Source organism: Pseudochaenichthys georgianus, chromosome 9 (genome assembly GCF_902827115.2).
Source record: "Pseudochaenichthys georgianus chromosome 9, fPseGeo1.2, whole genome shotgun sequence".
In the NCBI taxonomy this organism is placed as follows: domain Eukaryota; kingdom Metazoa; phylum Chordata; class Actinopteri; order Perciformes; family Channichthyidae; genus Pseudochaenichthys; species Pseudochaenichthys georgianus.
In genome coordinates, this window is record NC_047511.1 from 25,562,442 (window position 1) to 25,588,359 (window position 25,918).

The window sequence follows — 25,918 nt, forward strand, 5'->3', positions numbered from 1 at the left end:
GTTTGCAAAGGTGCACAATATTTCCCTCACAAGCCTAAACAAGGCCAAAACAAAACCGTTCAGATAGATTGTGAAAAGTGTTTCATTCAGACAAATTTTTTTTTTTATTATGTTCAGGTCTAAATGCTCTAAATTAAATTATTATTACATGTTTAATTATCCACCTTTATTTGGCTTGTTGGTTTTTAATTAGTGAAAATATATTATTTATTCAAGCAACATGCTCAAACTCAAAAGGCAGAAAAAAAAGACTCTTCATACCTTTGGAATTCCCGGTCGATCGAGCCAGTCAGCATGAATAGCACTGAGGGTGAGGCCTTCTCTGCAACACAATGGCACAAGTGTTAGTATTATTCCTATTATTATAGCAATGACTGTTATTGCCCAAGACACCCTATGAAAACATGGCTTTGGGAAAATATGTTTGGGGTCGTGGTGGACTAGAGGTTTAGGCCAACACCTTTTGGCTTAAACAAAAAAGAGGGGCACACCCATTTTCCTACACAAGGACAAGCAAACAGGCATGTACAGACATTTAATTGGGTTTATATGCATGTATAGCAAGCAACTGTGTCAACATAAGTGTGCGTGTGGCTGAGGAGAGACTCAAGTGTATGGTTTTGCAGATGGAAATGGCCATATACATACAGAAAACACACAGTGACAGAAAAGGCTTGCATAGATTAATGTGCACACAAACAAACATTCCACAAGCAGTCCGCAATGTGTATTTAAGTGTTAAGTACACAACTGTCAAAAAGTGACTTCCAAAGCAATACCCCCCCCCAACCCCATCATCAATCCTGCCAGGCTTTGCTTCAAGGACAATTCCCCACTTGGCTAGTCTTAAGCTATTACTGTATATTAATATGTTATGTTGAGCCCATTAAAAAGGTGTTATTTTCCACAAGGAAACGATTTAAATTGTATTTTTGTACAAACATTTTGTCCTAACTACGCTCTTTTAACTGAGGCACCATTAACGAATTCCCTCTTTTGCCAAAAATATTTTTGAAGGGACTCCAACGTGAAAGTACAGATAAGGGAATCTCTAACGCCTGACATACTTTTAAAAATACATTGTACTCAGAAAGATGCAAAGTATTTCCCACTGACATGTCTGTCAGTGACATCCAGGAATTTTGGTTTGCAATAAACTACTGAAGTACTTGTTTCTATTTCAGACATTTAGATGTCTTTCTTTTCCAGTTCTTCATCATGTTCGGCAACATGTCTCTCTCAATAGGTCTATTGCTTTAGACTTTTAGGTCATTACATGCCTTTACTACGAGGCTGTAGTGGGTTCAACCTATGTGCGAGGGGCCATTTAAGGACACCTCAGGCTGAGCTTGTCAGGCTCAGCTGGTCCCTGTCAGACAGGAATCAGTTTGCATCAGTCAAACTGGACTTCATCTGCCTCTCATCTCCTTATTTGCTGAAGGCTGATGCTATCGTGGTATAATGGTCGCAGTTCATTCTGTGCAGACCCAAATGTCTTTCTCAAACTTCAAGAGAATCCTTTAAATACGTGTTGAGATATTTAAATTGGGACCTCAGTGTCGGACACACAAGCAAGAGAAGCAATAGACACTCCGCTGCTGGAGCTTTCTGTAAAATGAGGCTTACAACAAGCTGTTCATTCTCCTCTGTGTACTAAAATGGGCAGGGTTGGGAGGGTTACTTTGTAAATGTAATCAGTTACTGATTACTGAATACATGGCTCTGAAAGTAATCCGAATACAGTTACGTGTCTTAAAACATATTCAGATTACTTTTGGATTATTTTCTTTTTCCATCACAGATGGGTATGTTTTGGTGAACAGGAGACACAAAAAGCAAAAAGGAAACTGAACATGTTTTTAATGTTTTAATGGCTTATCAAGAGCACAACTGAAACATCACATCTGAAACTATGTAACAACATAATACACTTTTTGGGGATGCAGCTTGGGATGTGAGGAGTGAGGGACACGGCTTAGAACGGGCGTGTCGCCTTCTGTCCTGCCAGTGTTGGCAGGACATGAATTAAAATGTCGAACTCGGAATTCATTTTAAGGACATTTCGGCCAGGGTTTAGAGCTATATTTGTTTAAGCACTGGATTGGGAAAACAGGAGTGTGTGCACCAGTCTGCCTTGATCTATGTATTCATGTCTGTGACACTCACAGTATCTGCTCCCCACAGCTGTTTTATAGAAGAAGAACCTCCTTCACTTCATGAAATCTCTGCAGCACCAGGAGGCAGCGGGAGGCTTAACTCAGCCTCTGAGAAGAGGAGCGCGCAGTGCCTTTCACGCACCGCCTTTCACGCACCGCCTTTCACGCACCGCCTTTCACGCACCGCCTTTCACGCACCACCTTCACTATGTATACCTTCAGAATCATTAGAAAGGCTAAGAGCGACCGCAGGCTGATGTGTTTTAACCACACACACCTCTACACACGCACACACACCTCTACACACACACACACACACCTCTATACACACACACACACACACACACACATACGATTTAAACGCAGACTTCTGTGTCTCCATGTTTTGTTATTGTTCCACTGAGCGGACCCGCCCCTTTTTTTTTTTAAACGCTCCCTTTTTTGGTCCATCTGCGGCGGTAATAGGGTTTGTGCACTGTGATGATTCGGCTGTACCTTTACTAATGAATATTAAATGTTGTGAGGAAATCTTTCCACCAATAATTCCAATAAGTAATCCAAAATGTATTCAGGTTTAGGAAAGTAACTGTAATCAGATTACTCGTTTTTCAAATGTAACGCGAGCTGAATACAGTTACTTGATTTGTGTATTCTGATTACGTAATGCCGTTACATGTATTCCGTTACAACCCAACCCTGAAAATGGGTAATACTCCCTTTATAAGCAACACTTCGCTATCAACTTGACATTAAAAGTGACTTTACCACAAGCTAATATCAGCTCTTCGCATGTGGAGATGAATCAAAGAGTATATAAAGACTGAACATCTGCCAGATCAACAGGGAGACACCATAAGGCAGGATTACATGGTATTATGTGTGCATAGATTTCATTTGTGGCAAACAAAAGGTTAATACACTTAATACACCACAGGACCTGTCAAATGCTGTTTCATAATAAGACTGGATATAAATAAGCTTTATGTCTCACGAGAGCAGACGAGACATGTGTGCACCAGTCTTTTCACGTTGAGCTTGGTATCTTGATTTCATTTGATTGGTTATTCACCTTTATGGTGACATACAGTATGAGAAAGAGTGACGTTGATATCTGGAAAACTGTGGTTTCTTATTAGTAGAAATCAATGAAGATATCATTTTTGTAATGTTTGTTAATAGCTTTTTGTTAAGTCCTATTCATTTTATGTTCCTCATTTAGTCTGGGGAATTGGCAGGATATTTGATCGTGCACAAAGGGCGGCCATGACCCTCAACAGTGTCTATTCTCATCCTGAACCGTCTAGCATGTTGTTTACTGAAAGAGGCACCGGATCCAAATATTGGCTGTCCCCAACTCCCCCGTCTAATATAATCAGACGGCACAGCAGCACACTCCACATGACAGAACAAGCAAAAAGTCAACACTCAGACAAAGAGGTGTGGAGGAAAAAAGGAGTGAGAGAATAAGTGTTAAAGGGTTGGGAGAAATAAAAGTGAAAGACAGACAGGGAGAAAGAGATAGACAGGCAGAAGAAGAGGTTAATGAGGCAATCAGGACAAATAGGGAAATGAATGATTAAGCGAGCACAGAGAAGGAGCAGGAGGAGCAGTTATCCTTTTACACTTCAATTAATATGAGAGTGGATAAGACTGCTCTCTTAACAGGATTTGTTTTGGGAGCTTTCGCTGGTCATGTTTCTACAGCAGATTAAAAACTGAGGCCAAATCAACACATGCTCATATATAAATCTGCAACAAGTCACATCTGTTGAGAAATGAATAACATATCTTGAATCTGTACTGGAAACCAACCTAGTGATACTTTAGAAAAACCTAAGTGATTTTAATGCGTCCAGACATTTCTTCATTATTCCTGATTTACACTGTAAGCATTATTCATATCCACTTACATACCTCTCCAAGTCGGGAAAGGTAATCAGCAGCATTTGCAGGAAATCCTGAAGGAAAAATAAAATAAAAATACAGACAGAAATGGATGCATTTAGCGAGGTGTGGGTGGAAGACAAAAAGAAAGAGAAAGGCATACTTGATCGTAAGTCAGGAGTGAAAGGTTAAACAGTGTTTATGTTACATACATTATTTAGTGGCAAGACTCAGGCTTTCACCGAAGAAGCACGGGCCAGGTGGAACACATCACATATCACACACACACACACACACACACACACACACACACACACACACACACACACACACACACACACACACACACACACACACACACACACACACACACACACACACACACACACACACACACACACACACACACACACACACACACACACACACACACACACACACACACACACACACACACACACACGCGCTTCCAGGTGTGATCACTCAGCTTCATGGCCCCAGCAGAATAAACATATGTGGCTGAGCTGATGTAAGGCCATCAATTTGAAAAGCTGCTGGAGAATGTTCAACTATTGTAAACTAGTGGCAATCAAGCTTACATCAGCTTCAAATTAATTAAATGAAATAACGTTGTGCCTCAGAGACAGGTCATATTAAAACCGTCTAATCTGAGCTCAGCTTGTTATTAACAGCCTCTCAAGTAGCTGGAAGTTAACAACGCAATTTTCCTTTACTGAAGCCCCACCTGAGACAAGATGAGTTGCCCATGGTATTTCTTCACAAATAATCTGAAGAAATGGATGAATTGTTGCTCTCCCACTTGACTGGCCAAGAACCTGAGGAGGAAGTAACCCTGGATAAAGGACAAATAACAACAAGAAAACATGATTCATGGGGAGAATAACAAGAAACTTTTCAGCAACATCGATTTTCACTTTATCTCCAATCCTAGCACATCCAACAAAAAGAGCCACAACCCTGCTAAAGAAGTTTTGGTAATTTTGATTTATGTATTCTATATCCCTTTTGTTTTCGCTTTTCTTTATTATTGCCGCTATTCATTTCCCCCTGATTTTTCCCATTGTCTTTCTCTCATTTATCTTACCTTGAGGTAGTGGACTTGCATGAAGGTTTTGTCTGGGTTAAGGGCATGTTTAACCATAGATGAGCCAGAGTCACTGACCTGACCAGTGTTCCCCATGTTAGGCCTGCAGAAGGACAAAGAAAGATAGGTAAAAGACAAGTAAAGAAATTGACAAGGGCCCACGATAAAATGGAGGTGTCCAGAAAATGACACACACAGAAAAGCAAAAACCGAGAGGTATTGGAGGGAAAAAAACATAACTAAGAATTATTATTTTTTTATCCCGCTCCAGGCATTTTAGTTGCAGGAAAACCACCATTTCTAAAGAGCAGGAATACACTGTCAGCAGCACACAAATCCAGCCACTCAGCTGGTCCTCTCAATGGCTAACCCTTTGCCAAGTTGCCATACTTTGCCTGAGGCAGGCAGGAAATCAAGCTGCAGATTTATAATAGCATGCCATACTGTTTATATGACCTCACAGTGTTGCGCTCTGACTTTACTGCCCATGACTCACTGAGCGAACATATAACACTTTCACAAAAAAGCACCAATGTCCACAGGCACAAAAGAGGCATGCTCCAGGTTTTGCTTTCCCTGTCACACAGATACAAATCATCCCTTCAACCTCCATAAACACACATAAAACCAATAAAATCCAGACAAACGCAGCACTGACGTGGGATGCTGTGCAATGATAGTTTCAGTTAGGCGGTATTGATCAGGCTGAGCAGATTAACTCAGTGTGCCAATAGGAAGGCCTTGAAGGATCACCCCCCTGCCACGTCGATACGCTAGGCGCCTGGCCCACCAATCAATACACCCTTCATCACCGGCTAGCACTCTTCCACAGGACCGCTTCATGACAAGTACACACACACACACACACACACACACACACACACACACACACACACACACACACACACACACACACACACACACACACACACACACACACACACACACACACACACACACACACACACACACACACACACACACACACACACACACACACACACACACACACACACACGATGGAGACCAAAAACACATTCGAAATCGCATTCCCACTCATTTATCTTTGATGTAAAACCTTAAAGTTTCATTTTTGGAGTAAGGCTTTTACTGCGAGACACAAGTTGGTCATATATTTGATCTATTTGAGTCTTTGTCCAGGCATGCCGAGCAAAAACGCAGGATTAGGATAGGGTTGAATACAAGGTGGTTTGGCAGAAGTTAACAACAATATAGAAACAGAAATGTGTGGTTTAGTCATAGGACTCAGTAAGGATGTCATCAACTTTCTGGAGTTTTTTTAATTCAACTAGACACTCTTAGAAGGACTTTCATAATGCACATGAAGGTGTGTTCCTCCTTATATACATGTGCGCATGTTATATTCATGTTCTGTGTGAGAATAAAAATCAATAAATCAATGTCATGATTTGGGAAAATCTATTTTAGGAACATCCTAGTAATATTGCTCATTGTCTGTACACAATGCTCAATATTAGGAGACAGTGAAAATATGGATTGACATAATTATATCTGTGAAACACACTGTTTGTCTTAGCCGTTCAACAATTTGTCCTTTAAATACCCTATGTGAATCATGGCCACTGTGTTTCTTTATTGTGGAGGTACTTTTTAACCAGCTCTCTTTCCAGTCTCCTGCCTATAGTGCCCATGTCTGTCTGTTACTGCTGATAAGATGAAATAGACTTTTTCTGAGACAGCAGGACGTGCTGCCTCCATGGGAAATAATGTGTGTGTGTGTGTGTTTGTGTGTGAGGGTCAGACATACAGAAAGCGAAACACAAAACAATGATAGAACATGCATTTTCAGAAAAGAAAATGTGTCCTGTGTGTTTCCTGCGTGAGAGATCCGGCAACGGAAAGAAAATAAATCTTGATCCATCAGTGCCATGTTAGACAAAAGAACTCTACCCTTCCCACTGTCCAGACCAGGGTTGTATGGATGAGTAAATCTCTGTCAATCCTCTCCTCTCTTTGTCAGACATGATTTACTATAGCTTTAAGAGGAATCGCTGCTTGCTGCCTTGGAGAATCACACAATAGCTCAATGTATTGGAGAATAAACGCCGCTCTAATCTGGCTCGTAGGCCATGTGTGTAAGTGTTTGTGTGTGTGTGTGTGTGTGTGTGTGTGTGTGTGTGTGTGTGTGTGTGTGTGTGTGTGTAGCCATGCATACACCTTGGTGTATCTGGGAGCTATAACTGACAGAACTTAATGTAAAACGTACACACACGCACATGCGCACACACACACACACACACACACACACACACACACACACACACACACACACACACACACACACACACACACACACACACACACACACACACACACACACACACACACACACACACACACACACACACACACACACACACACACACACACACACAGGTTTATAGCTCCGCGAGCCATATCCTGACAAATTACACTGGGCCGACTGTGGAAACCGGATAAGGTAGAGCAGTGCTCCCAGCAGCCTAGTGAATCAGCAGGGAGAATGGCGTCTGGCCCAGGCTGCCCTAAATATAACTCATCTGAAATGGACTGATAAACACTGGGCACAGGGGCCCCTGCTGGATCAGGGGGTGTCGATTGTGACCCACTGAACTTGTAAAAGCACAATCTGCCATTTAGCCTTTATATGTGTGTTTTTGTGTGTATACTGGTGGGGTTTAGCATATCTCTCTGTTCATCCCATTCCACTCTTTCCCTTCACCAGGTCCTCTCTGACATATCTGTGCATTGTGACAACCGGTTTGTGGTTAATGTTATTTATATTATGTTTGCCCACAGTTATAATGCTAAGCAATAAGTGGAGCTACATTATGACCTGGACATACGAGCTGTATAGCCCACATCAAAAAGCAACAGGTATTTTCCAAACTTTGAAATAAACCAAGATGTTTAAATAACCTTGAAATGCCTCTTGAGTTTAACTAAGATTCAAGTCTTGGAGACATGGTTGAGAGTCATAATGTCTCTCATCATTTAATTGTTCAAGAATGGTATGCAATGCGTCAGAGAAATGACTGAATCAGTATGTTTTAAAAGTTGATTTTGCTTCAAAGCATGATTATGGAAATACAATTGGGTAACATTTTAGTTTACAGGTCTGTCATTTCTTGGTCATTTGTTGAGGGGGTTCCTGGAAATGTGTATGTAAAATGTAGTACTAAACATTATTTATAAGAAGAATCTCATTCATTTGTTTTTGGCAACTTTATTCTTCATATCTGTTGAATTGTATGCTTGCTTGTAGGCACATTTCTAATTTTTGCACGTTAAGCTGACCTGCTGTCCACTGAAAGAAGCTCTACGTAACTCAGCAATTTCCCTTTAAGTTTTACCAGATGATATAGTTCTTTCCATGAAACTAATTGGAATTTATTCTGAAATTACCAACCTGTATCCAGGGTTTCCCACACATAGACTATACTTGGGCGGGCCGCCCAGGTATATTAACGGCCGCCCAAGTATATTTCGCGACCCATTTAGGTTTTGTTTTTTTTAATAATTTTTTTATAATTTTTTTTTTTATAATTTTTTTTGTATTCGTCCGTGACCACGACGCCATCTGCGATCGATTAACTTGTGGACAATGATCCCTCGCTCCCTTGCACTGATCTCGCCTCCTTCTGGCCTGTTAAGTGGCCTGCCTCACACAGGGTGACTGGCTGTCCACATGATGTGGCCTGCCGACATGACCACTGTCATACAGATCATAAATCAAAGCCCTTGATTGGTCTCTGTGTGTCATTCAAGCTTGGGATAAGCTCAGCTCAGGTGAGGTAAAGGACTCTCTGAGTGTTTAGATAGTTAACTTAGTCTAAGTTCTCAGTGGGTCTCAAACGGTGTGGTCACCAGTTATGTAAACACATATTAAGGTGAAAAAAGGCAAGATACACTTTTAAAACTTGTTGAGAGAAAACTAGTCTTTGCTGCTGCCTCAAAGAGGAGCAGGGGGAGAGGAGGGAGACAGGAGAGGCTGATTCAGGAGCACAGACACACTCACAACTATAAATGAACCAAAAATAAATTAATAAACAAGTTTCAGTGTTTTTGTCATATTGGAAATGGTATGTTATTGGTTATGGCCATGATTTTAGGATTATTGAAATGTATACAGTTCTGTTTAATATAGGTGTTTCCATAGACCTAGTCTCTATATTTTCCCCTCAAAATGCACCAGATTGATGCATTTAACTCCAAAATAAAAAATAAAATCTTACCGGGGGGCATGCCCCTGGACCCCCATAGAGGATTTGAGGTCGACCCCCACTAAAAATCACATGGATAGGTTCCTAAATACATTTATAAATACATTTATTTTCAATTTTTTTATATAGTAACCCATTTCCATATGTTCATGTGTGGGTAGTAGATTTAAACTATAGGGCTATCATTATGGGCCCTGCCTGTACCTGTTCGCTCTGCCATCGCGTGAAGGGTCTGCTAACAAGCGACCAACAGAAAGGTTAATGTTGTTGCACGTCACGTCACCTCACGTCACCTCACCCCCCCCCCCCCCCCGCTACCACCACTACCGCTATTTCAGATATGTGGGAAACAGATCTTTGGGAAACACTGGCAGTTATTGGACCAGCACCAGAGGTGTTCCCATACACACAGGCGTTGGAGCTGTTCTTCATGAAATCCCAGAAGGATGAAGTGCTCTGACAAACAGTGCCATCTTTGCACAAAATGATTATACAGGAATGAAAAGTCAATAAATAAACATGTTGTTAAAACTTTTTTTTTTTTTTTTTCGGGCACCCCCTCCCCCCCCCGCCGCCCGCTGCCACCACCCGCCCAAGTATATTTCAGATCTGTGGGAAACACATCATATCCCATTTTACCCATGCCAAGGTCATATTGATGATCTAAAAGTGTTCATAGCATTTTCAGAGTAAAAACCTGTATCTGACTGAAGCATTGAACAAATGAAGGCTCATTCATGTTATTCTGAAACACAGGGTTGCACAACACAATGCAGTTGTAGCTCAGTGCATTTATGTTCCATCAGAAAAACATGCCAAAGCAAAAGAGAACAAAAACAGTAGTGCATTCCTGTAGTGCATTTCTTCAAATGTCTTCAGAACCAGTGTAAACCTCAGCTACATTACAATGGTGAATTCCACTGCACACTTGAGCAACTTACTTAGTCTTTTCAATACTAATGTGTTTCTGTGTAAGTAATCAGTCAACATTTATGTCTTTGTTTGTGCATGTGTTGTTTACATTTTTCCGATGTGAGTTTAGCGTTGTTGACTTAGCCCCGTCAGGTGCAGAGAAACCTAACCCTGATCCTCCTAATCACCCGTGTGTCTGCCTCATAAAGGAACACCCTGAAAGACTCCTAGACAGACACAGCTTTCTACTGCTTGTTTAACACTTTCATTCACACAGCTTCCTGTTTCAAGATCTAATCACAGTGTCACAATAGATCATTCTACTATGTTTAACCCTACCAAATGTATAACTTCATCATTCACAACATACAGTACATTGGAGGTAGTCAACATGTCAGTATGGACACTGAGGTACATATTTCCAAACAGTCATCCATGAATAGCTGAGACCTTTATAAACCCATGAGGACAGTCCTTTAAAGCAACAACTGAGTTAAATCACTATAACTAATACATTACATGTTACTTGTTAGACGCTTTTATCCAAAGCGACTTACATACTCAATACTGTGGGCAATCCCCACAGGATTCCAACACCAAGGCACTATTCCACTGCGCCACACGCCTCCTGTAATACTGAACATTTCCCTAAATTAAATTAAACTCTTAACACTATCAATTTAAAAGTGTTTCCATTGTGTGATGACAGCATGTTATTAGTGAAGTGACATAGTTAGAACTTAGTGCCAGCAGAAGTGCCATGGAATCAATAACACATTGATTTGCTGTCACGCTCTGCATGGTCTCTTACAAGCGTGAATGTCAATAGCGCACTATGCAACAAGTGTTATCTCCAGTGAAGAGGCTTTTTTTGTTCAGAGGAACAGTTACAATATGAAAGGCAAATGCTAACACATGCATGTTGACCCTTAAACGGTTAACTGAAGGCTGGGGCTTAAAATGATAATCCGCTGATGACACTACGATTCCACCCTGGATCAAACTAACTGGGTATACTGTAGGGTCCCACATTGTCAGGATCAGATGAAGAGTTAGTATGTGAGCTTGTGTTCCACACCTGTACCCCTGGAATGCATTTACCTCACGCTCACGTGTGTGTCTGCACGTGCAGATAGTTACACTGACTGCAGTGAGAGGATGTTGCCACATCTGTACTCATTGAACCAAGGGTGCTTGAGTGAGTCTCTTTTGAAACTTGGATCAAACTAACAGTGTTGAAGACTATCAGCAGTGAGCTTTTGGGGTCAATTTCAAGTCTGCCTCAAGTATAGTTTTTGTATGTGCTCATACACAGTTTTCAAGGAGCCATTTCCTCTACAGTGGCAACTACAATATGATAATAAAAACAGATGCACTTGACAAAAGAACACACACTTACCTGAGGATTTGAAGTGCCTCGTCTGAGTTCTGCAACTCATCAGAGAGCCGTCTCCACCTCAACAGAGCCTTCAAGTCAGACTGTTCTGCTGTCTCTTGTGAGGGGAGCTGAGGGGTGAGATATGGAACATTTAAGAAAAGACACCAGAGAAGGAAAACCTAAATCTGGTGATTTGATCAGCAACAACCAATTTCTTATCAATGTTGGCAGCAATGATAGGTCTAATTAAATATATTTCTCCCGAGCTAAAAACACATCACAAAGGTGACATGGTTAAACAGCAGAGACACAAGAAAAACATTTGTGTAACTCTAGATGGTGTGGGAAAGCAGGATCAGAGATGAAGTAAGTGTTGCAAGCAAAAGCAAAGCTCCGACCTCGCCCTGTTTTTTCCCTTTTTATTTCAAAAGTATCCCAAATCAACTGTATTAAGCACTTATTAAAAGGATATCTGAGGCATCATCTTTAATTGTATCTATGATCTGCACTTTTTTGAGGAGTAGGTAGCAGTAGTCCTTTTAAAAAAAACGTGCATGGTTCAGCTTTCTCCTTTGACGTTAGTCGGAACGAAGTTTGGGTTTGACGGTTTATTTCGTAGTTGGCCCAGGAACTAGTTCACCCTTTTGTTTTGTTTGGCCAACTTCTCTGACCTTGAGTGTGCTTTATTGCATAGAGACTTGGGTTGGTGTCTCAAACTGTTTCCCTGTTTGTCTGGTGGATTGTTTTTACTCGGGTAATGTAATGGCCAACTCTACATAAAGTGTACTCTAACCACAACAGTAACATTGTAAAATCCAAGCACATACTGTATGTTGTGGAAATGGAAGATTAATGTCAACCTGTGTTGTTGCGCTTTACCAGTAGTATTAATCTGCTGGATACTATGTTATAATGGTAATTTTAGACAACACAGAGAAATAAATGAACTACACAACCTAAAAAACTATTTCAATAATCATTAAGATAATAAACAAAATGGTTTAATTTCTAATAAGAGTGTTATGCGTTTTAACTTCTTTGAATTAGCCAAAAGCAAACTGGGCTTCTTAAACTGGCTTAACTTGTGGATTTGGAAGCTTATATTGCAAAAAAGTGTTTGTTTTCAGTGAGTGACAGCCTAAAACTGTTACTTTCATAAAGTGGCTGTAGTAAACTACAATGATTAAGTACTGACTGTTCAGTACTTTTTGAGCTTGGGCCCAGATAATGTCCTCCAGGTAGGTGGCAAAGCCCTCGCTGATCCATTCCTCAGTCCAGTCTCGTGCTCCGATAACCAGGCCAAACCAGGAGTGGGCGATCTCATGACAAATTCTGGACCCACACAGGGACAGGCTCTTCTCTTCAGTACCAGGACTCCCAGCGCACAACACACTCTGGGAAAGGAAAATGATATGGGGGCTGGGGAAGACAAATGACAAAGTACAAGATGAATGAGAGAGATAAAATCAGGAATAAATTATAAAAGGGAAGGAAACAATGAGAAATGAGAGAAGGAGTGAAGGGATACAAATGGAACAAGTATTAGACGATGGGAGAATATTTAAAAAATATAATCTCTATGCTCAGGGAGTAAGAGACAATATGTTGTTAAAGAAGGGACAAAAAGAGGTCGCAGTATACCTTTTCCCCTCACAAACAGACCAAAGAGTTACTGAGGTTATGTTACACACCTATGATTACAGAAATGGTTGCCTGAACACGCCATGAACAATAAGACGAACCCAAGTAGTATGGGAGTCACTCACCCCTTTCTTCATCTTCTGACTTATTATTAGCAAAGGGCAGCTTACTCATCAAATGTTCTTGCCAAACTTAACTGCCCTGTGCAAACATCAAGCACGAACACCATGTTCCCTGGACTAACAATGAAGGGTAAAACCAAATAAATAAAAATAGCAATTCTGAGAAGTTTTGTCCAAATGTTTTAGATTTAACAAAACATGACTTTAAGGGACTGCTGCCAATATTACCTTTAAAATAAGTTTAAAAAATGTTTTACAATAAAAGATGATTATAAACCATATATATATCCTAATTTAAGACCTTTTTGGACATGGAAACGATAAGCAATTAGAACAAAGCTGGATATAGGACTTCCTGTGCACGGAAAACTCTAAGGGTCTGTAATTATTGACTTTAATTACTGACTGATTTATTGAGCAATCAAGTTAATTGATAAAGGAAATAAAACATATGGTTATAGTAATGATAACATTTTAGATAAAGTGCAATTGAAGTTTATATGAATAAAGGCAGCAGTGTTTGCCTATGGGCACTCTTTAAAACCGATAATAAACTATGTGCAACATTTACAAACTAAATACACTAAACAGTATTTGTGAAAACAAATATTGGGCTAGTTATGCTTCTATAAAAAGATAACATTAACAGTCAGTGTGCATGTGTAACTCAACAATTTAAAAGTAATAATAAGTTAAATAGCAACATAATTGTTAGCAGATTTAAGTTGATAAATACTATTTTATATACATGAGGGTTTCCCATAATGTCTATTTGAGATAAATGATTAAAAAAAAGGCTTAGTAAAGAAATTGCAACAATTGATTTATGCGTGAAGTAAAGTATTTATTATTGTCTTTTGCACATTCTCTCACTGAAAATGAAAGCTTTTCATAAAGCCAAACCCTACGCTACGCATGTAAGCGAGTGTTTTTTTTTGCAGAAAAAAACTGGAAGGTTATAAGTCTGCAATGCAAGATGTGCAGACTTTGTGCTGTCCTGATATCGGAGCCGATTCCAACATATTTGAGCCGGTAGCAAACAGGTGTTTTTCCTTAGAAAAGTACCTGGGCTACTCGCAGTGAAGGACTAATAATAATAATAATTCCTTACATTTATTATAGCGCATTATCAATGACTCAAAGCGCTTTACATATACACACATTGCACATCATACATGGTCAGAAACTGTGGACAATACCCACAGGAGCAAGTTCAGGTGAAGGGTCTTGCCCAAGGACCCACCGGCTTTACAGACGCAGCAGCGGCGGGTTTCACCCCTTGATCTCATGCACACCGTCCATCTTCACGCCTCGAGGTCATCGAGGCGCTTTTACAAGTATACATTGGTATTATACATGTACTGTGGACAATACCCACAGGAGCAAATCCGGGTGAAGTGTCTTGCCCAAGGACACAACGGCCTGACGCAGTGGCGGCGGGAGCGGGTTTCGAACTGGAGTTCCCCAGCACTCCCCCTTGATCTGATGATCGGATGCACAGACCACTGCGCCACCCGTCCCGACTAGCAAGGGATTCGCGAGCAATGTCCTTGATGTAGTAAGGGCCTGATCCATTCACAGCACAGTAGACCAGTTCCAATGTCTTGAAGCGGATTTAGGCCATTTACAGCCAGTAAAGGAAGCGGTGTATTGTGTGAGAACTGAGGTTTAGGTCGCACTTGCAGGTAGACCAGCAGGAGAGAGCTGCAGAAGTCAAGAGGCTCAACTTGATGTGACTTTTAACCATGTGACAGCACTGGAGGAACAAGACCATTAGGAGGGCTCTGTCAAAGCCAAGGTCATGCCTGAAGACTTTTCTGGAGCATTCTTTACTTGTCTTATGTAACCCGCTCTGGGCGCCCTGAGGGGCTTAGGGCCAACTGTGCGTGAGAGGCAGGCTGTTCTTCAATAGAATAATTGCTGAGGGGTCACAGAGGTGCTAATGAATGGTCTCTCTCTCTTTATCCTGGCCCATTTAACAACACCGGATTCTCTAGGGTTCTTTTCAAACCCTCAAGACCTTAAGTGTCCTCGACGCTATTGACCTGACATTTCTGGGAGAATTTATGGCAAACTGCAGGTCCTGACTGAAAAGTAATCGTCAAGGGTCACCCTATACTGTGTCAAATATTTTAAATATGCCCCTGTACTGCAGAAGAAAGGTCTTCGTCTATCCATCTCTTTTAGAGAGTTAAGCGTGGTTAATATAAATGTGAACTACATATAAACAGCAAAAAGTAACAAATGGCACAATAAAGTGTTTCGGTCGAAAAGTCATAAAGAGGGATTGTACAAACTGCTGAAACACAGAAGCAAGAATAACTTCACCTGTTGGAGTAACATACAAGAGCCATAATAATCCCACATTGATGAATTATTGTAAGCTATTAAAGGAACTGCTCTCATAAAAGGAAAAGATTAGCATCTTAAAACAACAGATGACAGAGGAGTTATTTTCATTCCTTGTGATAACCTAATTATGGGGTCAATTATAAAGGAAAACAGTAAGTAAAGACATAGGTTAGGCCAGGCCTGTCAGATAGTCTATTTTGGAGGAAAACTAAATCGGATATCTGAGCAACACAAACACTCTTTATTTCCCTGAGGATAGTTGTATCAGATAGAAAGCAGACTATTGCCTACAGTTACTTAGGAGCATGTCAACATTATACAAAAGAGTCTTATGGGCATCATTTCCGAAACAGCATCTCAAAGCTAATCCCATGTTTTTTGTACTGATTACACAAACAAAAGCTCTCACTGGAGCAGGAGATGCTAACATTAGCCTTATGAGTTTCTTTGCAGCCTAATCTTATCCCCACACAATTGGATAAGCGTCCCTTTGTTGTCAGTTCAGGCAGTGCGTTATATTCGTGCGTCTGTGTGTGAGTGAGAGTGAGTGAGTGTGAAACACAAAGACAGCCTTTCAGAGACGCTGCTTGCACATGCTCCTCTGGAGGATGCGGAATCCATCACTACAGTGACAAATAGTGTCATCCCACCATGGTGGGGATGAATAACAACAGCATCTTTCACATTCACGGATACACTAACTGACATTAGTTGACATCAGGGACCTGTCAAGTATACATGGTTGAAAACACTTTCACACATATTCATGCATATGGAGCACCTGCACACGCACAGCTTTCATCTTCAGTATAGCTCTGAATCTGCTGTTTGATTAAATGTGTGTCACCAATTACAAATCAACAGTTTCTGTTATATTTTCAACTAAATAATTGAACCTTTATTTGTAAGCAAAATACTATTATGCTTCTAAATGATTTGTTTTGCAAGTATGCAAATGTGGTCAACAAATCAAATGAGTAACTACATCTGCTTATAACCCCCAAAATTACAATCAATCAAGCATTAAGTCTCAAAATGTGCAAGTACTCTGTCATCATACAACTTCCGTCCCTCTACGTCTTTGAGATTTGTCTTGTGCTGCTAACAACCCAAATTGTAAGATGGGTATACTCAATATTGATTGTCTTGTTCTTCCATTTTGTTTGCATTTGTTTCGTGATTTATCTTGAGGGTCGATAGTAATTAAACAACACATTCAGAAGCCTTTGTCAGAAATAACATAAGAGGATATTTAATATATAATTACACAGCAAAAAACTCATTTTAAGTTTGTAGACTCTAAAGGAAGTTGCCATCCACTTCCAATAGTTCCCCTTTACTTCCATTACAGATTTCTCCACAAATCATGATGATCAAGTATTTATAACAAAAAAGTCTATTCAAAGACGTTACATTTTAAATATATCAAGAATAACTATGAGATGTGATAAAGACCCCAATCAGGGTTACTAATCGTTGTATGATGATTGCACATTACTTGATGTTTAATCATGGCTTGTATGATTCAAATCTGGCTGCTATTAATTCAGATTAGTTGGTCCTGTATCACATCTGTTTTTGATGTTTCCAATCGCTGTTTGTTTTTTAATTAGCCGCTACAGTAGTTGTACAAATAATTACCCTTCCTGTTTCATAAAGATGTACTCTCTACTTTTCTCTGCTTAGTTATGTTCTTCTGAATAATACATCAAATAAATTGAGCTACAGTTCTTGAGATGTAATTGGATGACAAACATACATCTTTGTCTCAACTGTTAATTACATTTCTTCTTCTTGATTGCTTTCACGTTTTAAGTTGTAAGGCTTGGAGAAAACAATGCAACAACATGCTTTTTAAATAAATGCACCAACGCTCACACTCATACATTTGTAAGGCTTACAAACAATGCTATGAAATCATATCCAGTGGATGATTACCAAACTGATTACGATGAAATGACGCCTGCATATAGAAAAACAGGCAAAGTCCTTGGGTGATCTTCCTGATGGAGGTACCCCATTGGGTCGACAACCTCCCAAACAGGGCAAGTCGGAGACACAGATTGCAATAGCGTTTCACTCCTCCATCTCTCCATCCATTATTCATCCCTCCATCCATCGTTCCCGGCTGTAGGCAATTTTTTCCCCAGCGGGACACTGCCATGCATAATGCAGCAGGGCCCTATCATAGTCCTGTAATTGACATCCCTAGCCCATCTAAGCTCCTAGCTGGGACACAAGTAAAACAGCCTCACGAGACCGGGGACGAGAACAAGATGATGAGAGATGAGTGTGTAGGTGTAAATGAGAGCGTGTGAATACGAAATACAAAAAAATATATATATAAATTCAACAACACAAAGACAAATATTTTCCAATAACATGAAAACAGAGAGAAAAGGGAATTTAGAAAGCCAATTTAAGATATCCGATATAGGCAGAGAGTAAAAAGAAAGAGAACAGAAAGAGAGAGAGGGAGGGAGAATACTAGTCTGCATTTTTCTCTTTCCCAAAGTGCAATGTCAAATCCCTGGTGTGATAACAGTTGAACTGCAGAACCAGTGCTGGTGAAGTTACACATATTGTTTGTTTGCGTGATTCTGTATGGGTATGCAGTTATTGGCACACTTTTAAGACACAACGACAGACAGGTAAGAAGATGGACAAACGCCACACCAAACACAACAAACACACAAAGTAAAACTTTGCCTATTATTTTCTATTCTAGCAAAGGTAGGAGGTCTGGCATTTTCTCATGTCAGCTTACGGGAAGAGGCTTTGTCTCCTCTCCCTCCCTGTCAGACAGAGTCTGTGGGCTATTCTAAACACAGGAGTCTATTTGACCAAACTCCTACCAGTCTTCTTTCTTTTTTAACAAGTCTGACTTCAAATGTCTGGCATTCCAGGCTGGCTGCAGATCAGCTCTCTGCTCCCAGACGGGGCCCCACAGGGCCAGGCCAAATGCCACTCCATGTAGGGCCTGATCACATGAACGAGGGCCAAGCCGGGGCCCCCAGAGAGCCACCCCACCCACATACACTGAATCACATCAGAGCCTGGAAATAAATAGCAGAAAATATATCAGAGGTCACCAGGAACAAGGAGGCGACTGCTGCTTGAGTGTTGAGAAAATTAAGCTTTGTAGTGGCCCGGCACATTAGAAATAAGTGGCAGGTTTCAAGGTTATACTCCAGTTTCTAGTTGTTGTCAAGTGCTTAATCTTGAAAGCTCAATCATGCGTACAAAGATAGCTGGCTCTAAGCAGATCAAGTTTTTATCACACAGACGGGATCCACGTGGGTCATAGCCTGATGAGGTCAAGAGAATTCCTGCATACACACACACTCATAACACAGCACCGCCATACACCAGCAGCGAGTCACGGGAACAGACATACAAATCCACACACTCACTCCACATTCTTTCAGCAAATCTACTTTGATTCTGTATCAGCTAGGAAGTGATAACAGATGCCTGGCTCATCTGATCTCTTCACAGTAAACACAGTCCAGTTTGTTCCAAGTTTAGTACAGAGTTCAAAAACTGATGTCCCCCCTAGAGGAATGTTCAACAGTTTAAACAGTAACCAAACAGGGAGAAATCTTTGATAGTGAAACCACAGGAAACACTGACACCTGCAAGAGGACACCTGAACAAGCAATGGGGAAAACTACGACTGTAGTATTTATCTTTATCTTTTGTAATAGCCAAATAGGTCAAATGCAGAGAAACTATTTCCCCACGAGGAATAATAAAGTATATCAAAATCAATATTTCCCTTTATTTTTTAAACCTATAGTGTATCGCATGTTTCACAATCATGGACTGTGTTTCTACTACACAATTGAAAGGGAATAATACAAAGGGGGTGTACACATAGAGTTCATTTGTTAACAACAAGCCCCTGTCAATCAGCAATAGTATGTGTAAGCATTACATGTATGTGACATAACCCACATTCCTGTGTCACTGCAGCTATTTGTATGCTAACCCCATCACTTATCACACTGCACTCAGAACACTCTGGCTTCCACGGCGGCTTTAATGAAAAAGACGAGTCCAATTTAATTCACAGGATTATAATTAAAGACATTTTCTTGCATTTAGGGTAATAGATAGGCCTTTCTTCTCCCTCTGTTATGTAACGTGAGAGAATGAGACAGTGGGGAGATGGAAAGTGGGACCGCTCAGTACTCCAGGGCTATATAAGAAGTGTTTGACAGAATGGAAAGATGGATGAAGGGGAGATCGAAGTGAAATCAGCCAGAGAGCAGAGCTGTCCCCAATACAGAGGTTTCAGGCTTCCATCTGGCCGGCCTCTGCCTGTCAGACTAAAACCTGCAGCCCATGGTTATAGTGTGGGTTGAAGGTGTTTGATGTAAATAATTCTGCAACAACACACTTACACAATGCCATAATAGATAATCACTAGAAAAAATGTAGACATGGATTATAATTTGACAAGTACTGTACCAAGGAAAAGAACAATCAACAGGTATTAACCATAGGTATTAACCCAAGGAAGAATGCAGCCTGAACAATGTGACTGTGAAGAAGAATGCTAAGCTCCAATAATTACATACCATGAACTTCAGGGTGCTACTAGAAAAAAAATGAGAACAAAAAAACTATGCATGTCTGTACGAAATACCATTGCAACAGAAGGTCATTAGGAATGAATTCACTGACCATTATTGTCAATAAATGAAATAATATTTGTTATACTAGACCAAGTTGTCGGATTGACCAACAGATGGAGAGATCGACACTGCCATCCACAGAGCGATGCAGCTGGTTCTGCTAAAACCAGCCTTTTGTAAAAGCCACTGGTAGAGCAGCTTGGAGCACAGCACTCTCCCCAAGGCTAAAAGCAAACCCAGACAGCAGAAGCATTACCACCGAGCATTTTACAGCACTTTGTTTCAAATATCTCATTTTGGCCGGTTCAGCGCAGGGATCCCACGGACATTAAGCCGTCTGGCTTTGCACAGACAAATGAAATTACCCCCAGCCTCTAGGTTCCACACACAAGCCCCAGGATGCACACCAAGAGCAGGAGCAGCGTCCCCTACGCCATACAATGGACCAATCCATCACACCAGGAAATGGGTCCTGTGGACTCATCTATTAGTTAGTAGAAATGGGTGTGCAGTGACAGGCCTGTCTTTTCACAGCCTCTAATCCAGAATTATGGCTGTGTTACTGTTAAAGGTAGCACTATATGCCAGCTGTTGCCAGCAGGTTTACATTGGACGGCTGTTCAAAGCTACGCACCATCATATACGTACCAACGACTAATGACTATCTCTATAGAATATAGAATATAAAATATATGGCACTGGGGATAAAACAACACTTGGGTATATTGAAAAAAACGTTTTATTTAAAAAGATATGTTGTTTTCTGATTGGTACTCTTTTTGAGAAATTCTTGCTTTTTAACAATAAAATGTATAAAGTAGTGGCTCCTTGCGATGTGAGCAGGTAAAGCAGGTAAACGTATCCTGCTGATAGAGAAGGGAAGTTGAGAGGCCCAAGATAACTAGAGAAGAATGTTCCTTCAATAACAAAGAACCTGCTAAACTGGACCCTGCTATCTTAATGAAGAGCACAGAGGAAGGACTGCCCAACAGGAGACAACGAAGCAAGAAGAGAGGGTAGTAGTGGCCAACGCTTGTGGGGTTTGGTGTTGTCCCTTGTGTTCAGCAGGAGGGGAGACCTGCCAGGGGCTGTAAAGAAAAAGATATAAAGTTCACCTTAACATCTTTACTACTTGCAATCACATAAAAGTGTGCACAGGAAGGACACTCCCTCTCCTTGTTTTTAGGTGCAGGAAAGCAGAGCTGCTTTTTTAAACTTGCCAGGCTCTTTTGTGTGACTAAAAAGAGAGGGAGATCCACTCAAGGTGGAAAGAAAGAAACACCTCAGCCTTGACTATTTGATTAACAGCTGTCTACCGTGCCAAAAAATACGACCCCCCACATCATGCCCTCCCTACTCCGAACCCCACAAGTCCCTCCTGAAAGAGCAGGCCTGTGTCGCACATTCTAGGGTTACTTCATGGATCAAACTGCAGAGGAGAGCCGAAATGCAAGAGATCCCCTGAGACATCTGTAGGAAGAGGTGAGAAGCAGCAATGGGAGGACTGGGAAAGAAAAGGAGTAAGAAGGAACAGAGAGAAGGTGACGGGACAGGTCAACAAGGATGCAGCAGATCCAATTCTGTCAGTATGCAAAGGGATGGGGAATCATGTGAGGCAAAGGAGTGAGATGCATGTTGGAAGGTTACCAGGTAAGAAAGGTATTGTATGTTAAAAACAAGCTAGCAATTAGCATACATGTGAGGTCTGAAGACAATAACGTTTTTTTAGCTCTTATTTCATTAAAAGGGGGTGCTGTTTGAAAGTTAGTGTTAAATGTGCCTTCTTACCGCTGCATTAACATGTGGGAATAGCATTCATTTCTACCCTACAGACATTTATGACACAAAATGCCAAAAAAAAACGTTCGGTATTTTAGGAGAAATGGTTAGCAGTTATTACAAGAATATGCCATTTCTTGTTAAAACATGCTGGTCCTGTTAAAGTAAAAAAAAAAAAGAGCTCAGGTGGTAGACTCCAGGGCAACGGGGGATTATCCTGCAGGGTGCTAACTCCACTCTCCAGCCCCCCGCTTCCTCCCAACAGGGACCAATGGCCAATGTAACTTCCTGCTAGCCCATAAACAAACAATGCAGTCAACTGAAGTGAGGCTGAAAATCCTCCAGTGCCACTTACAGAGGTCAAGAGGTATACACCAGTCATAATTTTTACTTAGTGACTGTGACAGTTATATGGCTGCATAGTTTGGCTCTACTGCAGAAGGAACCGGCATTTTTAGTACTCAATCCTTTTTTTCTCAATTTCTGCGTATTGCCATCCCCGAGGACAGGTTTGTGTAAAAGGAATAAAAACAAAAGAAGAGAATGAAAAAAGTAATCTCATGGGAAATGATGTGTACAATGTACGTGTTAAAGTATAAAAAACTAAAGCCTGTTTGTGCAATGTGTTCTTGTTATTCTGCCTAATGCAATGAGGCATGTTGAGAGACAGATATGTTAAAGCATGTGTGGGTTTATCATGGCTCGCCATCAAGTGGTTTGGGGCGGGCCTCCCTTCCCTTCCCTTGTCCCTGAAAAACCCCAACAGCAACAACAAAGCTTTACGTGTTGATCTGGCTCAATAACAGCTACAACAAAAGGATAACCCTAACATCAAAAACATATAACTTACACAATTTGATAATGTTCCCATCAGAGAAAAAAGGCACGGGCAATTACAAATGATCCATTTAGCATTCCCCTGACGTCACACCCTCTCTCTAAATACACATCCATACACCCTTATTTGAACAATACTCGCATTCATACAATTACAAGCACAGGAATATGCCTGTCTACAGTTAAGCAAAACAAAACCCAACATTACCCGCACTACTAAAAGGCCTGTTTCAACACTTGTGTCATTCCTCAATTAAATGCAGGGAAACCACCGCTCTCTAGGGCTGTCAGACATGTCTTCATTTGGGCACACTGCATACACAGAGATCTCTGATTAGTCCAGCCAGCGCTGTGGGACACACAGACCTCAGCTTCAAAGGGCGAGAGGAAATGCTTTGCCCTTCCTGTCACTCCCAGTCGGAACCAAATGACGTAGTTGAGATGTGATGAGATTACATCCAAATAAAATAAAAATAGTATGAGATAAGGCACATAAGAATCAAAGACACAAATGCACATATATACACACAAACACCCTAATCCAGTTCAGGATACACAGGGAGGTCTGACCTAAAAGCTTGGAGCAGATTCACAATATTTACAGCATTCCCATGTCCTACAAGGACACTCAACTTATTTAATCCATTTCCTAAGAGATGTTCTGACTGTGCTCACAGATGACAGCTCTTTTAAACTGTGTTTTGTTTCCTGTATGTCAGACACCTTGATGTCCCTCGTTCTATCAATGTTTAACCATACTGTCTTTTTTTTCTCTCCCTTTTCGGCTTCACGGTGACTTAAAGGTTTTACTAACAGCATGGGCAGAGGACACACAGCAGTGCCTTTACATTCCACTCTCTGAGTCTCTTTTGTCATGGAAACAGAAGAAGTTTGAGACATAAAGAAAGAAAATACATTGTCTTGCTGATATACGCTGATGCCTTTTGCAGGCTTATAACTCACAACGTTTAAAGATGAAGATGATGTTAAAATATAACAGATTCATTCTCTTATTTGCTGGATAACATAACATGGAATAGGTTATAAAAAATCCTATGAACTTCTGACAGGCTTTATCCACTGGAAGCTTCATTTGTGTCAGCCTTTGTGTGCGTGAGTATGTGTGTGAATCAGAAAGAACTGTGGGTGCAGTGTATGTGGCACAGTCTTGAATGAAAACCTGCCCTTACTTGACTCCTTAATCTTCAGTTTCCTGCCCTCCCCCTCGTATCTCAGTATAAAAACGTCACGCCACTTGAATCCTCCCCTCCCTGTATCACGCTACAACAGCTTCATCCCGGCTTGCCACAGCTCCCTGTCCCATAGCCCCTCAACTCCTGCCGTTTCCACTGGGGCGATGCACAAAAACTGCACTTGGCTTGATCCCAAGCACTGGGGCCCACATACCTCCCAATCTCTAGATTAAATAGCACCAGTCTCTGAAGTCCTTCCAGGGGCTAATGGCTTTTGTTGCTGGGAATAATCCACACATCCTCTCCCACATCCTGGGGGTCCGCTGGCCTGTCGTGAACCCCTCCTTTACCCTCTTCATCCCTCTCTCATCTCCATCTCAATCTACACTTCCATTTTGGTTGACCTCCCGCTTCCTTATGGCACAACCCTGTGATTAAGTGGGGAGGCATGAGGGACCTAACCACCCGGACTGAGGGGAGGATGCAATGATTTGACATCGAGTTGGGAACCACGCAGAGTTTTATAGGGAGTCAGTGCAGGTGCGGTCTAATGAAGGCCCTAAATCTCTCCACTGTCATCTGCAGCTAACTGCAGTCTAAACAGCCAGGGCGAGAGGGCTGAGTGCCTCGGAGCTATCCTCATAAAGGAAAGAAAACATCCGTCAGGCAACAACCGCAGCAGAACTGTAAACACTTGATGTCTGTTCAAAAGAAATACACCGGGGAGACAGATTTTCACAAGACGAGAAGAAGATTTTCCGTGGATCAAAGAGCACTCTGTAATGTAGTCAAAATAAGTATGCAAAGTTATGAAGTAGGTCCAGAAAGCGACCCTCCTGTCATCTTCTGTTCTTCAAAATATTTCTTATTAAGACTACACATGGCTATAACGTCAGATATTCACACTGAATACATATGCAGGTATGAGCTCATATCCTGACTGAGACACTTTTCTCCAGGGAGGCCCCAGGGGGAGAGGTGAGAGGCAGACAGAGAGAAAGGGAGACTATGGTTGCAGGCCGCAGACACTGGGACAACGTTCATTGACCACCTTAATCATTCTATTTTATCAACACAATTAGAAAAAAGGCTGTCCATTGATGGTTGTTATTTTACTTCAATTTCAAACTTTAACTTCAATGATATGGCTACCAGCTGGCTTTCAGTCATATCTACAGGCATACCATATGCCCGATGAAAGTACTATATTGCAGAGAATATATAACTCTAGATTTCCAGAGAAACTGTCGCTATTGTAAAAGGCTGAAGGCCATGCTGAAAAGTGATTGACTAAACAAAGAAGTGGAGAGGACAGAGAAGGACAGCAAACACAGGGGGCTTGAGGATCTAGGGATATTATTAGGGCAAAGAGAGGAACACAAAGTGAACAAATGATAAGAGACCTAAAGGGTGGAAAATAAGTGACAAAAGTAAGACACTATTGATTTTCAGGATAGAAAGATAACAGAAAACAGGAGTATGGTAATAAAAGTTGGATGCAGAAAATGAGTAAAGGGCAGAGGAGCTATATAAGGAACAAATTAAATACATAATGCTGAATTATTTATAGTGCAAAGGACATTAAATCTGTGCGCCATACCACATGCCCCAAGACCTCCACTAAAACAGCACAAACATACATTTATGAATACACATAGGTCTAGTGAGAAGCAAA

The 25,918-nt window shown here is 41.1% G+C and overlaps 1 protein-coding gene across 6 annotated transcripts in view; it reads right to left on the reverse strand.

Moving 5' to 3' along the window:
• aopep (aminopeptidase O (putative)) overlaps nucleotides 1–25,918 on the reverse strand; it is a 74,450-nt gene that overhangs the window by 42,309 nt on the left and 6,223 nt on the right. For 5 of the 6 annotated variants that reach the window (XM_034090347.1, XM_034090349.1, XM_034090348.1 and 2 more), the window contains 6 exons: nucleotides 12,885–13,098; nucleotides 11,701–11,807; nucleotides 5,146–5,248; nucleotides 4,786–4,893; nucleotides 4,071–4,114; nucleotides 262–322 (listed from right to left, as the gene is read on the reverse strand). In XM_034090347.1, the coding sequence (XP_033946238.1) occupies nucleotides 262–322; nucleotides 4,071–4,114; nucleotides 4,786–4,893; nucleotides 5,146–5,248; nucleotides 11,701–11,807; nucleotides 12,885–13,098 (637 nt within the window). The remainder of the gene's footprint in view (nucleotides 1–261; nucleotides 323–4,070; nucleotides 4,115–4,785; nucleotides 4,894–5,145; nucleotides 5,249–11,700; nucleotides 11,808–12,884; nucleotides 13,099–25,918) is intronic. The other variant, XM_034090350.1, reaches the window with a different exon arrangement.